Below are 17116 nucleotides of genomic sequence, written 5' to 3' on the forward strand. Positions count from 1 at the left end.
GTGGCTAATGAAGAATTAAATATAATAAAACCAACACAGAGAAAAATTCCATGAGACACATCTCATTATGTTGCACAGACCATCTTTTTTCTTTTTAAAAACACATTTTATTGGTTTTTTAATTCTTAAGAAAAAGTACTCAGGACACACCGTAGTGTTTGGGTAATCAAACATTTAAAAGTGAAAAGATATATAAACAACTCAACTCAATACATTCACTGTCCCCTCTCTATTTCCCTCAAATAGCATAATACGTTTAAAATATTCCATTTCTAATTTAAATTTCTATTACTGCTAAACCTGTTTTAAAACTTTTATCAGTTTACAATTACCATAATCAAATTTAACTTTAAATCAACAAGTTATCAATTCAGGTATCCCTTCCAGATATATTCTAATTCTTAATCTCTCACATCCCTCATTTTATCACCAATCTCATTTATTTCTTCTTCCACTACACAATAGATATCCTAATTAAAATAAAATATTAATCTACCCTATACATATATAATCCCAGTCGATCAATCTCTTTAAGATAACAAAATAATGTTAAACCTTAAACCATTTTAATTCATTAAACAAAATTCAAATTTTATCCAATTGATTATCATGCCTTATCACATCTATGTTATCATACAGAAAGGTCATCTTACTCATTTAAACACTCAGTTAATTATTGAAACCATCCAAATCTAGAAAGTCAACATTTTTTCAATTCCAATGCATAATAATTTTCATCAAAATAAACCTATTATTCCAAAAGGTACATTCTTAATCTATTTAAAATATCTATTCTAATAATCACCCTCCTATATTTTTTTCTTACTTCTAACTCTAAATCTTAATCCTTAAAACAGTCCATAAATCCAACATTGCCTTTTAATCCATTACACAATTTTAAATTTCTCTTTTCAGTCTGATTCTGGCTTTTTTTCTGTGCCAGACAGGTTTCCATAACCAAGCTTCTCTTTCAGCCAGTAGATCTATTTTTGTTGCTTGCAGTGGCCTTCGAAAGGATAGGAATCCCATCCTCTGCATTAGGCATCTATTTCTCTCATCCTTAAAGCATTGTTGCTTTGTAGTTTCAAATCTTAGTCTTTGCTTCTTCTGTTCCTCAAAGTTACAGATAGAAAGTTGATAAGATAAAATAAGTTCCTCTTTTATCTCTGTTGATTCCTCTTCTGATATGTTTTGATTTATAGAATAGTCAGATGTAGTCTGGACATCAGTTTGAATGTTTGAAGTGAGATTTCTGGATCTTAATGCTGTAGTAAACTCTTTCATTGTAGCACATATTTCTGCAGTAGCCTCATAAATCTTTTCCAATATAAGTTTACAGTTTAATTATAACTGAGGTTTCTCCATTTTGATAGTAATTAAAAAGAGTCTCTTTTTTCTTTTTTGTGGCAGCTATATTTAATAAAGGTTAGGCAGTGTCCACCCACACAATTCCCACAGTTGCACAGCCTATCTTTTCTCTTCAAAAATAATTTGAAGGTCAGGTCTATTCCATCTTCAAAGAGTAACCAGAAGTTGCAGTATTAATTTTTCACCACTAGATGTCCTCAGTAGGTTAAAAAAAGATATTTTCCAGACACCATTTCCTTTTTTCTATTTTTTAAAGTATAATGTGAAAAAAGAAATAATCTTCCAGCATAAGATAATAGTACAGTTCTTAGAAAGAGAAAAAAAAAGATTCTGTACCCCAAAAAATATGAAAATAAAATATAGTCTTTAAAATTTTGTTCTATTTTTATACAATGCCTTTCTTTCCAAACATGTAGAAGCTGCTTTTTCAAGCCAGGGAAATAATTCCAACAAGGCTCTTATAGGCACAAAAAACAAGATAGAATAGAGAGAGTAGCAAGGAAAAGTCTCACCCGGATTCACCATGGGGATTCTTACAGCTTAGATGTTCTTTGACTTGCGGTTTGAAGCGGCACTGTTTGAATTGTTCAGTCCCACTTTCTTACCTTAGACTTTATTTACAGCATTTCATTTTGCTGGTTCTTTCTCTCTGGGGACTGGAAGCTAAAACATATGAAAAAATGGCTGTAGGAATTGGGTTTGCCAATCGAATGAAAAGAAGGACTAGGGGTGACATGATAGCAATCTTTCATGTTTCAATGGTTGAGCATCCTGGTTTTGATTGAATATTTCAACCACTACAATGGCTCTCTAGTATACATTGTTTTATCCATCTAGAAGTAATGTATATATACCTCTTGACTCTTTTTACCATTTCTTGAAAAAAGAGCGTTGTCTTACCTGAACGCTTTTTCTCAGCAGGATGGTGTAGACTCCACTAATTGGGTAATTTAATCCCACCTGCTCAGACTAAGACAAAAAAAAAAACTCTGCCACGCCTCCTTCTGGGTGTGGCTTCCCAGTTTTGTCGAGGCGAAGCTTCCAGACGCAAGGCTCCAAACAAAAAAGAAAGACACAGGCCTAGACCAACACTAACAGGGTGGGTGTGGAGTCTACACCATCCTGCTGAGAAAAAGCGTTCAGGTAAGACAACACTCTTTTCTCCATCAGGATGGATGTAGACTCCACTGATTGGGACATACCAAAGCCGCTCATGTCCCTATAGGGAGGGAGTCTAGGCCTGTGACCCCTGAGAACCCACTATTTGCTGTAGGACTCTCCTACCGAAAGCAGCCTCAGCTGCTGCAAATTGATCTATCCTATAATGTTTTATGAATGAGGAAGGAGAGGACCATGTCGCTGCCCTGCAAATCTCCTCGAGTGATGCCTGGGTAGACCAAGCCACTGAGACAGCGGCACTACGTGTAGAGTGAGCGGTAATATGTGAAGGCACCGGAAGGGACTGGGAAATATAAGCCCTGGAAATACATGTCCTAATCCAACGACCAATGGTGGAAGAAGAGACCTTCCGACCCATAGTGGAGGGTTGAAAGGACACGAATAATGCCTCGGACTTCCTGAAGGCCGAGGTTCGTTTAATGTAATGGCGCAGGGCCCTGCGCACGTCCAAGGTATGCCACCGTCTTTCCAGATGGTGGGAAGGGTTAGGACAGAAGTTAGGAAGGACTAGTTCCTGAGAGCGGTGAAACCCCGTATTGACCTTTGGAACAAATGCAGGATCCAACCTGAGGACCACTCTATCCTCATGGAACATGCACAAGTCCTCCCTGACCGACAAGGCCGCCAATTCTGAAATCCTCCTGGCCGACGTGATGGCCACTAGGAAGGCCACCTTCAATGTAAGGAAATGAAGGGAGCAAACTTTCAGAGGTTCAAATGGAGAGGACGTTAAAGCCTGTAACACCTTAGACAGGTCCCAGGATGGATAACGATGAACCGTGGGTGGCCCTACATTTGCCGCACCCTTGAGAAAGGCACTGACTGCTGGATGTTGGGACAGGGAAACCTGGTTGTCACAGGTGAGAACCGTCGACAAGGCTGCTATCTGCCTACGTATGGTGCTGGTTGACAGACCTCTAGTTAACCCCTCAAGTAAGAAATCTAATATGTCTGGGATGGAGACAGCGAGTGGTGAAAGCCACTTTTTGGTACACCAAGAGCAAAAACTTCTCCAAGTGGCGTCATAAATTCTGTTGGTCGAGGGACGCCTTGAGGCCTGGATGACGGAAATAACCCCAGAGGAGAAAGACTGTTTGGTCAGACTCTCCCGCTCAAGTGCCAAGCGGCTAATTGGAGCCACTGTGGATCCGGATGTTGGAGATTCCCCTGGCTGAGAGCTACTCGGTCCGGGGGAATCTTCCATGGAAGTGAAAGTGACAGGTCCACCAGGTCGGCAAACCACGGGCGTCTTGGCCAATATGGAGCCACTAAAATGAGCTCTGCCTGTTCCTGGATGAGCTTGCGGATCGTCGCTTGTATTAGTGGAAGAGGAGGGAATGCATAAAGTATGCCCTCCGGCCATCTGCTCCGGAGGGCGTCCGTTCCCTCCGCCCCCCTTGTCGGAAACCTGGAAAAAAATCTGGGGAGCTGTGTGTTGTTCGGAGAGGCGAAGAGATCTAGGATGGGCTGTCTGAACCTGCATGATATTTCCTGGAACAGGACTGAGTCTAGTTTCCACTCTGAGTGATCCACTGTAACCCTGCTCAGGGAGTCTGCCTGTTGATTCGCCTCCCCTGATATGTGCTCTGCCCTGATGGACCTCAGATTGGACTCTGCCCACAGCCCTATGGCCTGGGCTTCCTGCATGAGTGTCCAAGAATGGGTGCCCCCTTGTTTGTTTACATGAGCCTTGGCCGCGATGTTGTCTGTCAGGATTAATACGTGTTTCCCTGATACAAGGGAGGAGAATCTTTGGAGAGCCAGGTGGATGGCCCTGAGCTCCAGCCAATTTATATTGTGAGCCAGGTCTGAACTGGACCACTGACCCTGGGCTAAGTGGTTCAGAAGATGGGCTCCCCAACCGAACAGACTGGCATCTGTGGTGAGGGTGATTCTGGTGGGTTCCTTGAACAGAGTGCCCTTGGACAAGGTGGACGAGGTCCACCATAGGAGGGAGGACAGAGTGTGATGGGGAACCCTGACCTTCCTGTGGGAGGCGCTGATGTTGCGTTTCTGAAAAGGAAGAAGGAACCACTGGAGGTTCCTGGAGTGCAGTCTGGCCCAAGGAACGATGCCCAAGCAAGAGACCATCTTCCCCAGGAGTTGGGATAATTGTACCAGGGGTACTCTTTTTTCCCTTCGGATCTGCAGTGTCAGCTTCCGGATGCTGACTTGGCGCTCCTGGGAGAGATATACCTTGCATAGGCTGGAATCTATCAGAGCTCCTAGATGGAGCAGACGTCTTGTGGGTGTGATGTGACTCTTTTTGAAATTCACGGAGAACCCGTGATCCTGAAGTGTTTGAATAGTGATTGCCAGGTCCGACTGCCCTGATTGGAAAGATTTGGACTGTATCAGTATGTCGTCCAGGTAGCACTGTACCCGTACGGGTATCATCCTTAGATGAGCCGCCAGCACGGCCAAGATTTTTGTGAAGACCCTCGGGGCCGAGGATAGGCCGAAGGGGAGAGCCCGGTACTGGTAGTGTTTGTGTGCGTAACAGAACCGCAGGAACCTGCGGTGTTCCTGGATGATCGGAATGTGTAAGTAAGCCTCTGTCAGGTCGATGGAGGAAAGGAAATCCCTCTTCCTGATACTTGCCAAGATGGACTTTAGGGTCTGCATCTTGAACCTCTTGTAAATGAGGAAGTAATTTAGACCCTTTAGGTCCAGTATTGCCCTCCAACCGCCTGAGGCTTTGGAAACTACAAACAGGATGGAGTAGAACCCTTCCCCGATCTGTTCCTGAGGAACCCTTTCTATGGCTCTGATCTCTAATAAATGAGCGATGGCTGTTGTGATTAGTTGTGTTTTTGATGTATTGTTTGAAACCGGGCACTGTATAAAACGATCTGGGGGAGAAGATCGAAACTCTAGGGAGAGACCCTGTCTTATGGTCTCTCTGACCCAGGCGTCTGTGGTTGTGTTTTCCCAAACATCGTAAAACAGTGCCAGTCGACCCCCAATGGGGTAGTCCTCCTTGGCGTCACTTGGACCGCCTGTAAGGACGACTGCCCGATCCCCTGAAGGGACGCTTGGTCTGGAACTGACCCCTGGCTGCACTACTCTGGCGGTCCTGTTGCCGGTCCTGTCTGAAAGAATAGGATCGCGAGCCTCTGGGCCAATCCCAGGACTGCCCTGCCCGAAAGGGCTGCCTCCAATCCCAGGAACCGCTGGGACGGAATGATGGCCTACGGAAGTCTTGTTGGGGCTGTCTATCTGGTTTTTTAGAGGGATGGGCCAGCGCCTTGCGCTTATCCTTGCCCTCAATAATATGCGGCTCTAGGACCGGGCCGAAAAGGTGAGTGCCACTGTATCTAGATGTTGCTAAGCGCCACTTTGCCTTTAAATCCGTGCGCCATTGCTTCAACCAGAGCAGCCTACGTGACGCCACCGAGGCTGCAATGGATCTGGCCGAACATCTAGCCGAGTGTAAGGATGCATCCGCAATGTATTCGGATGCTGCCACTATTTTCCCTATTGTTTGGTGCACTCTGACCTGATCTGGTGGAATGAGCGTCTGGAGTTCCTGCAACCACATTATCGCCGAGCGTGCAAAGAAGGAGGATGAGGTTGCCGCCCTTATGGCCCAAGCCGAAGATTGGTGAGCTCTACGAAAGGAGAACTTGAACTTTTTGTCCTCTGCCTTCAAGAATTCAGCCATGTCCCCCGGGACGGCGGTATTGGAGAACAGAGAGGTCAGCGGAGCATCTACAGATGGGACTTCTAGAAGAGAAGCGAAAGAAGAAGAGACATTGTAAAGTTTCTTGTCTAAACTGCTCTGTGAAGGAGTGGTAGCAAGGGATGCCCACTGCTTCTCCACCGTAGACCTGAAGACTAGAGGGCATGGAATCTGCGGTTCCTCCTTGACCTTTTCCGCAAACAGAGGGTTGGCTTCCCGGTTGGATGAGGAAGAAGGTGTCTCCTCCTGGGCTGAGGTAAGTTTTACCGTGTCAATGGCCCTTACGAGGAGTGACCGAAAAATGGACGGATCAAAAAACCCGGAAGAGGTCACCTGTTCAGGAGCTGGATCCTCCTCCTCAGACAAGGGAGTGTCTGCTACTCCCAGTTCCACTGATCCCTCCTCCCCTAATTGTGAGGATGTCTCCGAGACAGCAGAGCTAGGTCTAGTATCATGCTCCACCTGAGGTGGGGGAACAGATGCGGGAGGAGTAGGATGGGACTGCACCTGGCTACTCTCAGTTGATGACATAAACTGCCTGAATGCGTGGTGCATGAAGGCCTGAAATTGAGCCTGGGACCACGTTTCCCCTTGGTCCCTGGAACTGACCCCAACCTCCGTTGAGGCACACCTGGTCTCAGGTGGTTGGTGTGCTGATGAAGGAGAGGAGCGAGGAGGACCTACCTGCTTGGTTTCCCCCCGAGGAGACCAAGGTCTTGGGGCATCCTGAGATGATTCAAATTGAGTTTCTGTCAAGGGAGTATCCAGTGGGGCGGGGGAAACCATTTCAGTCCCACTGGATCGGAGCCTTTGTGCCTTGGAGAATTCTCTCTCCAATGCTAAGTGTCTCCTTGTGGCCTCTCGCTCGGCTGATTTGGAAATATCTTTGGAAGACAGATGTTTGGTTTTAGCTTTTTTCTTCCCCCCCCATGTCCAATTCTTCAGATCTGCGCTTTGCTTGAGCGGGGGGGACACTAGACTGAGAAGCCTGGGGCGAGGAGCTGTCTGCCATTGCCGTCTAGGTATTCCTGGACAGTAGTACCTAGAAATGGGGGGAGGAACCCAACACGCAGATCACAGTCAGAGATGGAAAACCGATCCTCGCTCTGAACAGAAGTCAATGGCAAGAACAGCCAGACAGTGTTCTAATGCTGTCTGTACAGGCCTTGTGACAAAAGGTCACTGGCTAAATTGAGAAACAGGTGGTTAACAAAGGAATCTCTTCGCTCCTCTTTCTAGGCCTTAGGGCCAGTTAATAACACCTTGGTCTGCTCAATGCATCCAAGGCCCACACCTGGAGTAGCCCCCACAAGTTTCACCACAACCACTGTGGATGCAAGAATATCTTCCCCCCTGAACAGGTCTGCTCACAGACCAATTGACACAGGCAACAACTATGAGTCTGCAATAATGCAGGAATAACTGCCAAGGATTTTAGTTAGGCCTCCAAAATGGCGCCCGCCACGTGGGCCCTCCTAGTAGCAGCCGCACTAAACCATGCGGCCAAAATGGCGGCCGCCAGGCCTTTAAGGCCTGGAGAAGCAAAACCCTGTCCTGTTTTAAACAGGAGAATCAATTACGCAGCAGGGGAGCCCAAGGCTGATTTGGGATTCCTCCCCCAGTCCCCAAGCACTTGCGATTAGTAGAGCAGCCTCAGCTGCGATCCGGATAAAGCTGCAGTCAGGAATTCTCCCTCAAGGCCTCGACGCGTGTAAATCACTCAGGAGGTCTCTGAGTCAAAGGCCGACCTCCGCTCCCCAGCTGACTTGGCAGAATTGCGAAGAGGCTACAGATCGTCAGAACGGGAGCTCCCTAACGAACGAGGCCTGCCGCCACCTTTTCAAAGCCCAAAGGGCTGCAGGGGAGGGAGGACAGAGTCCCTATCCCCCCCCAACGCAATCCTCTTAATTTGGAAGTGAAAGCCAAATTAATCTAATTGTTAATCAATTTGAATTTAAAGTGTCCAATTTTAATTTGATTAGCCTAAAAGAAAAAAAGTAAAGAATCAAACTTAGCTAAGGAGCCTTCTGAAAAGCGTCTTGCTGAGCACGAGACTAAGACAAAACTGGGAAGCCACACCCAGAAGGAGGCGTGGCAGTTTTTTTTTTTTGTCTTAGTCTGAGCAGGTGGGATTAAATTACCCAATCAGTGGAGTCTACATCCATCCTGATGGAGAAAGTAACATTTACAACCTTTAAATATCAGTCAAGGCACATAGCAAGCATTCAAATCAAACACAAGCTGTTTAATATAATTTGTTAGACTAAAAAGGTGCTACCAGACTCCTCTTGACTTTGGTTATCCTAAACTCGCATATTCTATAATATCAAAATGTGGCATAATTTCTTTAATTCCCTTTTTATAACTTCAGGCCTTCAAAACTTACTATACTGGATTTAACACCCATTCTCCAAGCAAATGGAGACTTTTGGCAAATTAACAATGGCAACTTAGAATTTCTGCAAAAAATTCCACCCCCCCCCCCAAATGTAGATTCAGATTGGACAGAGAAGAATTACATTCAATATTTGAGCTGAATCAAAAGCTCTATTCAAAAGCTGCAGATGTTTTTATCAAGCCAGAATAATCTATATAGAACATATTTTAATAATATAACAATCAGAATTTAAAATCTCATCAAAGCCAGAGAAAGTTCTGCTGTTTTTTTTAATGTGTTATCTCAACAGAGATTATTACTGTGCACAATATTCCTGGTAATTAAGCTATACCCTTTACATTTTCTGTACAGGAGACCTTTGCAACACAAAAAGAGCAAGAACTACCCAATTCAGTATTATCATGTAAAAATAATACAGGTGGAATACAAATAAATAAACACAATACTACTGTACCCCTTTATGGATTACTGTCTTGTCGTGGCGAAGGGGCTTGTGTAACTCAATGAAGCTATAAGCTATGCCGTGCAGGGCCCCCAAGACGGACAGGTCATAGCAGAGAGTTCTGACAAAATGTGATCCACTGGAGAAGGAAATGGCAAACCACTCCAGTATCTTTGCCATGAAAACCCCATGGACAGTACTAAAAGGCAAAAAGATATGACGCTGGAAGATGAGCCCCTCAGGTCGGAAAGTGTCCAATATGCTACTGGGGAAGAGCAGAGGGCTAGTACTAGTAGCGCCAGAAAGAATGAAGCGACTGGGCCAAAGCCGAAAGGACGCTCAGCTGTGGATATATCTGGTGGTGAAAGGAAAGTCCGATGCTGTAAAGATTTTTTCTCCATAGGAACCTGGAATGTAAGATCCATGAATCAAGGCAAGCTAGATGTAGTCAAAAAAGAGATGACAAGACTGAACATCGACATCTTAGGAATCAGCGAACTAAAATGGACAGGAATGGGTGAATTTAACTCAGATGACCATCAGGTATACTACTGTGGGCAAGAATCCCTCAGAAGAAATGGAGTAGCCTTCATAGTCAATAAAAGAATAGGAAAAGCAATACTGGGATACAATCCCCAAAATGACAGAATGATCTCAATTCGAATCCAAGGCAAACCATTCAATATCACAATAATCCAAATCTATGCCCCAACCACTGGTGCTGAAGAGGATGAAATTGACCAGTTCTATGAAGCCCTACAGCACCTTATAGAATTAACACCAAAAAATGATGTCCTTATCATCATGGGGGATTGGAATGCTAAGGTAGGAAGCCAAAAGATAACCGGAATAACAGGCAAGTTTGGCCTTGGAGTACAAAATGAAGCAGGGCACAGGCTGATAGAATTTTGTCAAGAGAATACGATGGTCATAACAAACACTCTTTTCCAACAACCCAAGAGACGGCTCTACACATGGACATCACCAGATGGTCAACATAGAAATCAGATTGACTATGTGCTCTGCAGCCAAAGATGGAGAAGCTCTATACAGTCAGTAAAAACAAGACCAGGAGCTGACTGTGGCTCAGATCATGAGCTTCTCGTTGCAAAATTTAGGCTTCAATTGAAAAAAGTAGGGAAAAGCACTAGGCCACTCAGGTATGAACTAAATCATATTCCTGATGAATATACAGTAGAGGTGACAAATAGATTTAAGGAATTAGATCAGAGTGCCTGAAGAACTATGGATGGAAGTTCGCAACATTGTACAAGAGGTAGCAACTAAAACCATCCCAAAGAAAAAGAAATGCAAGAAAGCAAAATGGCTGTCTGAGGAAGCTTTGCAAATAGCTGAGGAAAGAAGGGAAGCGAAAGGCAAAGGAGAAAGAGAAAGATACACCCAATTGAATGCAGAATTCCAGAGAGTAGCTAGAAGAGATAAGAATGCCTTCTTAAATGAACAGTGCAAAGAAATAGAAGAAAACAACAGAATAGGGAGGACCAGAGATCTCTTCAAGAAAATTGGAGATATGAAGGGAACGTTTCATGCAAAGATGGGCATGATAAAGGACCAAAATGGCAGGGACCTAACAGAGGCAGAAGAGATTAAGAAGAGATGGCAAAACTACACAGAAGAACTATACAAGAATGAGCTTAACATCCCAGATAACCACAATGAGATGGTCACTGACCTCGAACCAGACATCCTAGAATGTGAAGTGAAATGGGCCTTAGAAAATCTGAGCAACAACAAAGCTAGTGGAGGTGACAGTATTCCAGCTGAGCTATTCAAAATTTTAAAAGACGATGCAGTAAAAGTGCTACACTCAATTTGCCAGCAAATTTGGAAAACCCAACAGTGGCCACAGGATTGGAAAAGGTCAGTTTACATTCCAATTCCAAAGAAAGGCAATGCCAAAGAATGTTCAAACTATCGCACAATTGCACTCATTTCACATGCTAGTAAAGTTATGCTTAAAATCCTATAAGCTAGACTCCAGCAGTATGTAGATCGAGAACTACCAGAAGTACAGGCAGGATTTCGAAGAGGCAGAGGAACTAGAGATCAAATTGCCAACATACGCTGGATCATGGAGAAAGCTAGGGAGTTCCAGAAAAACATCTACTTCTGCTTCATTGACTATGCTAAAGCCTTTGATTGTGTGGATCACAACAAATTGTGGCAAGTTCTTAAAGAGATGGGAATACCAGACCATCTTATTTGTCTCTTGAGAAACCTATATGCGGGTCAAGAAGCAACAGTGAGAACTGGACACGGAACCACTGATTGGTTCAAAATTGGAAAAGGAGTCCGGCAAGGCTGTATACTGTCGCCCTACCTATTTAACTTATATGCAGAGCACATCATGAGAAAGGCAGGGCTAGATGAATCAAAAGTTGGAATTAAGATTGCCGGGAGAAATATCAACAACTTAAGATATGCAGATGATACCACTCTAATGGCAGAAAGTGAAGAGGAACTAAAGAGCCTCTTGATGCGGGTGAAGAAGGAGAGTGCAAAAGTTGGCTTGAAACTCAACATTAAGAAAACCAAAATCATGGCATCCGGCCCTCTCAATTCCTGGCAAATAGATGGGGAAGAAATGGAGGTAGTGACAGATTTTATTTTTCTGGGCTCAAAGATCACCTCAGATGGAGACTGCAGCCAAGAAATTAAAAGACGCTTGCTCCTGGGGAGGAAAGCTATGGCAAATCTAGACAGCATACTAAAAAGCAGAGACATCACCCTGCCAACAAAAGTGCGTATAGTCCAGGCCATGGTTTTCCCAGTTGCAATGTATGGCTGTGAAAGTTGGACCATAAGAAAGGCTGAGCGACAAAGAATTGAGGCCTTTGAACTATGGTGCTGGAGAAGACTCCTGCAAGTCCCTTGGACTGCAAGGCGTTCAAACCGGTCAGTCCTAGAAGAGATCAACCCCGACTGCTCTTTAGAAGGCCAGATCCTGAAGTTGAAACTCAAATACTTTGGCCACCTAATGAGAAGGAAGGACTCACTGGAGAAGGGCCTAATGCTGGGAAAGATTGAGGGCAATAGAAGAAGGGGACGACAGAGAATGAGATAGTTGGATGGAGTCACTGAAGCAGTAGGTGTGAACTTAAATGGACTCCAGAAGATAGTAGAGGACAGGAAGACCTGGAGGAACATTGTCCATGGGGTCGCAATGGGTTGGACACGACTTCGCAATTAACAACAACAACGACAACAATACTACTGTTCAAATACTGTAATCACAATGCTGATTCTCACAATACTGTGGAACTTAAATGCTTAGTTTTCCCTTTACATTATCACAAATCATAAAGCTTCATTTCAATTCACATTATGAATCTAGCCACTGATTAATAAACATTCCCTAAGATTTCAGACATTTTCAAAACTGAACCAAAGGTGCTTTTTCAAAAGGCAGCTGGACTTGCTTTGTTTTTCCTTGAAGATGTTTCGCTTCTCACCCAAGAAGTTTCTTCAGTTCTGACTGAATAGTGGAGAACGGAAGGATTTACTACTACAAGGCTAGCAAAATATCTCCTATGGGTCTATTGAGTTTGAACATTATAGATGGAGAGATGAATAGATGCATATCCAACATCATGCAAAATGGAAGATTCAAGATACCTTTACTCATCTGCCAAGCCATGAAAGAAAGCCCAAAAGCGACTTAAAGCTCTGTTCACCTCCACAGTAAGCCATTTTTGCTTAACTGATTCAACCATAATTTGTCTGTTCATACATATCATCCAACCCTAAGTCATGATTTGCAAACCACGGTTCATGGTTCTCAACTGCAGCAGGTATTACCTCATAATTATAGGAAAAACAACAATATTCTACCCTGAAAGTAAACACACCACAGAACAGCTTAGCAAATTGAGAAACAATCTATGGGACCACCCTATTTTCCTGCTGTAATCCACATCTCTTGAAAGTAATGTTGATCCAGTGATCCTTTGTTCATTTACAGCCTGCTTTCACTACAACTCTAGCTAATATTGAGCCCTGAGGAAAAGGTTAGCAATACAAACAATAGAGAGGCAGTTTGGTGTAGTGATGAAAGTGCTGGCTTAGAAACCAAGACACTTTGAGTTCTAGGCCTCCCTTAGACATGAAAGTCGGCTGGGAGATTTTGGTCCAGTCCCCTCTCTCAATTCAATCCACCTCACAGGGTTCTTGTGAAAAATAGGAGTAAGGAAGGAATATTAGGTATGTTTACTGCCTTGAGATAGGATAGAAAAATCATCAAATTATTCAAAGCGCAACTTGTGCAAAGAAGTAAAATCAACAGATCATATAATCAGCTCATGGAAAAAAGGTGAGCAGCATCAAATTCCTGGGTATGCAACTAACAAGTAGGCTGGCTTGGTCACTCAACAGTGAGAAACTGGTGAAGCGGGCACAGCAGCGCCTGCATTTTCTGTGTCGCATGAGAAAAGCACACCTTCCTTCCCCTGTCCTGACCACTTTCTACAAGGGGACGATCAAGAGCATCCTGTCATATAGCATCACAGTCTGGTTTGGAAGCATCACTGCTTCAGACAGGAAGGCGGTGCACTGAGTGGTGAGAATGGCTGAAAAGATCATTGGCAGTTCCCTCCCTCCCATCCAGGACATAGCACAGAAGTGCTGCTTGAGCAGGGTCCGTAAGATTATCTGGGACATTACACATCCTCTTCACAACCTGTTTTCCTTGTTACCTTCTGGGAGACGGCTTTGTGGTATCCGTAGCAGAACATCCAGATTCAGTCATAGTTTCATTCCATACAGCATTAACCTTGTTAAGCTTCCTCCTTCCATTATATATTCAATATGGACAGTATTTAATATTTATTTGCTATGTATATGTAGGGGTGTGGGTCTATACATATGTTGTACATAGTATGTTTAGGTGTGTGTCATGTATGTGTTTCACTTTGAGAGCGGGCAACTAAATTTCATTTTTGATGTGTGCCGTTGTGCCCACAGTAAAAAAATGACAATAAAGGTTATCTTATCTTACAGTCAACAAACAACATAACACACTAAACTGATTCACTGGAACATCTGTAAAAAAATTCCATGTGCCAATAATGAAAAATTGGTGGGGACATATAGTTGAAAAAGTAGCAAAAAATGAGGTTAAAACATTATGGGATTTCCAAATACAAACAGATAAGTCTTGGCATGTCACACACCAGATGAAACTGTGGCTGAAAAGAAGTGTGGAAACAATGGTGCATTGAAAGATCTGCAAAAAATATCATTTGCCTGTAAGCAAAAACTGGTGGGATCATAAAATAGAGAAAGTCATAGAAAATGATAAAATTAAACTGCTCTGGGACTTCAACTTCAGAATTCAAACAGACAAGCACCTGCAACATAACAATTGTCGATAAGACAGAAAAAAAAGTCTGGATAGTGGACGTGGCAGTGCCTGGAGACAGCAGAATAGACAAGAAAGAACTGGAGAAGATAACACAATACAAAGACCTACAATAGAAAGACTGTGGCAAAAGCAAGCAAGGGTAGTACCAATAGTGATAGGCTCCTTGGGTGCAATCCCAAAACAACTGGAGCACCACTTGAACACCATTGGCATTGACAAATTCGCTATTAGTCAATTGCAAAAGGCGGCCTTACTAGGAACTGCTTCCATCCTGCGACGATATCTGTAATACCATCAAACATCCACATCTGCCTATCCCAGGTCCTGGGTAAGGACTCAATAGGTAAACAAAATGCCAAATCCAGTCTGAACATATGGCTTACTGTGCGATTATCCATAATATTAATATTAATAATAATAATGTTGGAAGGGACCTTGAAGGTCATCAAATCCAACCCCCTGCTCAGGGAGGAAGCCTACACCATTTCAGACAAATGGCTATCCAGTCTCTTCTTAAAAATTTCCAGTGTTGGAGCATTCACCGCTTCTGGAGTCAGGTTGTTCCATTGGTTAATTGTTCTGTCAGGAAGTTTCTCCTTAGTTCTAAGTTGCTTCTCTTGATCAGTTTCCATCCGTTGCTTCTCATCCTGTCTTCAGGCGCCTTGGAGAATAGCTTGACTCCCTCTTCTTTGTGGCAGCCCCTGAGATATTGGAACACTGCTATCATGTCCCCCCTCGTCCTTCTCTTCGTTAAACTAGACACACCCAATTCCAGCAACCTTTCCTTATATATTTTAGCCTCCAGTCCCGATCATCTTTGTTGCTCTTCTCTGTACTCTTTCTAGAGTCTCAGCATCTTTTTTACATCGTGGTGACCAAAACTGGATGCAGTATTCCAAGTGTGGCCTTACCAAGGCATTGTGAAGTGGTATTAATACTTCATGTGATCTTGATTCTATCCCTCTGTTAATGCAGCACAGCACTGTGTTGGCTTTTTTGGCAGATGCAGCACACTGCTGGCTCATATTTAAGTGATTGTCTACTAGGACTCCAAGATCCCTCTCACAGTTACTACTATTGAGCAAGGTACCCCCTATACTATACCTGTACATTTGGTTTTACTTGCCTAAATGTAGAACCTTACTTTTTTCACCATTGAATTTCATTTTGTTAGACAGCGCCCAGTGTTCAAGTCTGTCCAGGTCCTCCTGTATCTTAAGCCTGTCTTCTGGAGTGTTGGCTGTTCCTGCCAGCTTGGTGTCATCTGCAAATTTGATGAGTTCCCCATCTATCCCCTCATCCAAATCATTGATGAAGATGTTGAAAACCAAGAAATGGAGTTTCAAGATCTGAAAACTGAAAGATTATAGCATAAACCAGACAGGGTGGTCCTATTAGCTATCAGCACACTGGGTACCCATACCAAAAAATTTTTGGATGGCACTTAGAAAATCTGCGCATGGACAAAATTCTCATTGTCAATTGCAAAAGGCCACCCTGGCTAGACACGCAAAAATACCACATTGATATATTAGGACAGGGGTCTTCAAACTTGGCCTTTATGACTTGTGGACTTCAACTCCCAGAATTCCTCAGCCAGGCACGCTGGCTGAGGAATTCTGGGAGTTGAAGTTCACAAGTCATAAAAGGGCCAAGTTTGAAGACCCCTGTATTAGAACATTCTGGGTTCTTGGGAAGAACTCCAGACATAGAAGGCCAAACGCCAGCTAAAGAATTGGCAGCTGTGATTTCACACTGTTGTGTATATAATAATAAAAACCATCCTAATCCAATTTGCGACTGATGCCTCAATAACACAGCCCCAGTTCGGGGGCCAAAGGTCGCCAAGCCCAGCCTTTCTCTGCTTACTGTAGGACCTGAGCAGGCTCTCCATGCTGCTCGTAGACCAGTCCTCGAGGCCCCGAGATCGTCGCTGCGACGGCTGACCGAGCGCGGAGGCCGTAACCAAAAAGGAACCGCAGCGCCCGAGTTGGTGACCCTCCGACTGCCGCCATGCTAATAGCAACAAACACTAGAGCCCGCGGCGCGGCGGTGATGACGACACGCCACTTTACTCGGGCGGTTTAAATTATATCATCGTAGTACTAAATGAACGTACTGACTCCGCCCCGATCCCGCCTTCTGCGCAATGGCCCCGCCCCCTCGATGCTAGCAGCGATGGAGAAATTGTGAGGAATGGGAAATACCGTATTGCCCGCACATACATACATACATACATTTATTGTCCGCGCTTGTACGCCTTCATCAAATTCTTGGGCGATTTACAATAACTGTAAAAGAAATCAGTAAAATAATGCAGTCGTAAATCGCAACCTATATCGTCGGGTGTGGGTATCTCCTCGCAGAATGAAAACGGCCTCTTTATACCGCCGCGAGATGTTATTGAAAGGCAACTAAGTTTTATGGTGGGCTCGCAGTAGCAACCTATAATAATAACTGACAAACCTAAAACGGAAATGCAAAGGTAATTGCAAAGGCAAGAATATATACAGCAGCATGCGCGTTTCAGCAGAGAAAAAAACGATCGGTCCGTTTGCAGCGATATTTTAATTAAGTTAAACCAAGTTCCGGGGATGACTTCCCACAGCTGAACAATAAAACGCAGCCATAAAAACAAGAACGTATCAATAGCCGCAGAGAATGAAA

The 17116-nt window shown here is 43.9% G+C and overlaps 1 protein-coding gene across 2 annotated transcripts in view; it reads right to left on the reverse strand.

Annotated features, from left to right (window-relative positions):
- MECR (mitochondrial trans-2-enoyl-CoA reductase) overlaps positions 1–16506 on the reverse strand; it is a 40999-nt gene extending 24493 nt beyond the window's left edge. Inside the window, exon 1 of one of the 2 annotated variants that reach the window (XM_039334361.1) lies at positions 16319–16506. In XM_039334361.1, coding sequence (XP_039190295.1) covers positions 16319–16464 — 146 coding nt within the window. In that variant the 5' untranslated portion in view covers positions 16465–16506. The remainder of the gene's footprint in view (positions 1–16318) is intronic. The other variant, XM_039334363.1, reaches the window with a different exon arrangement.
- Positions 16507–17116: the final 610 nt, after the last annotated feature.

Source organism: Crotalus tigris, unplaced genomic scaffold, assembly GCF_016545835.1.
Source record: "Crotalus tigris isolate CLP2741 ecotype Arizona unplaced genomic scaffold, ASM1654583v1 scf7180000017628.32516253702:7417878, whole genome shotgun sequence".
NCBI lineage: Eukaryota > Metazoa > Chordata > Lepidosauria > Squamata > Viperidae > Crotalus > Crotalus tigris.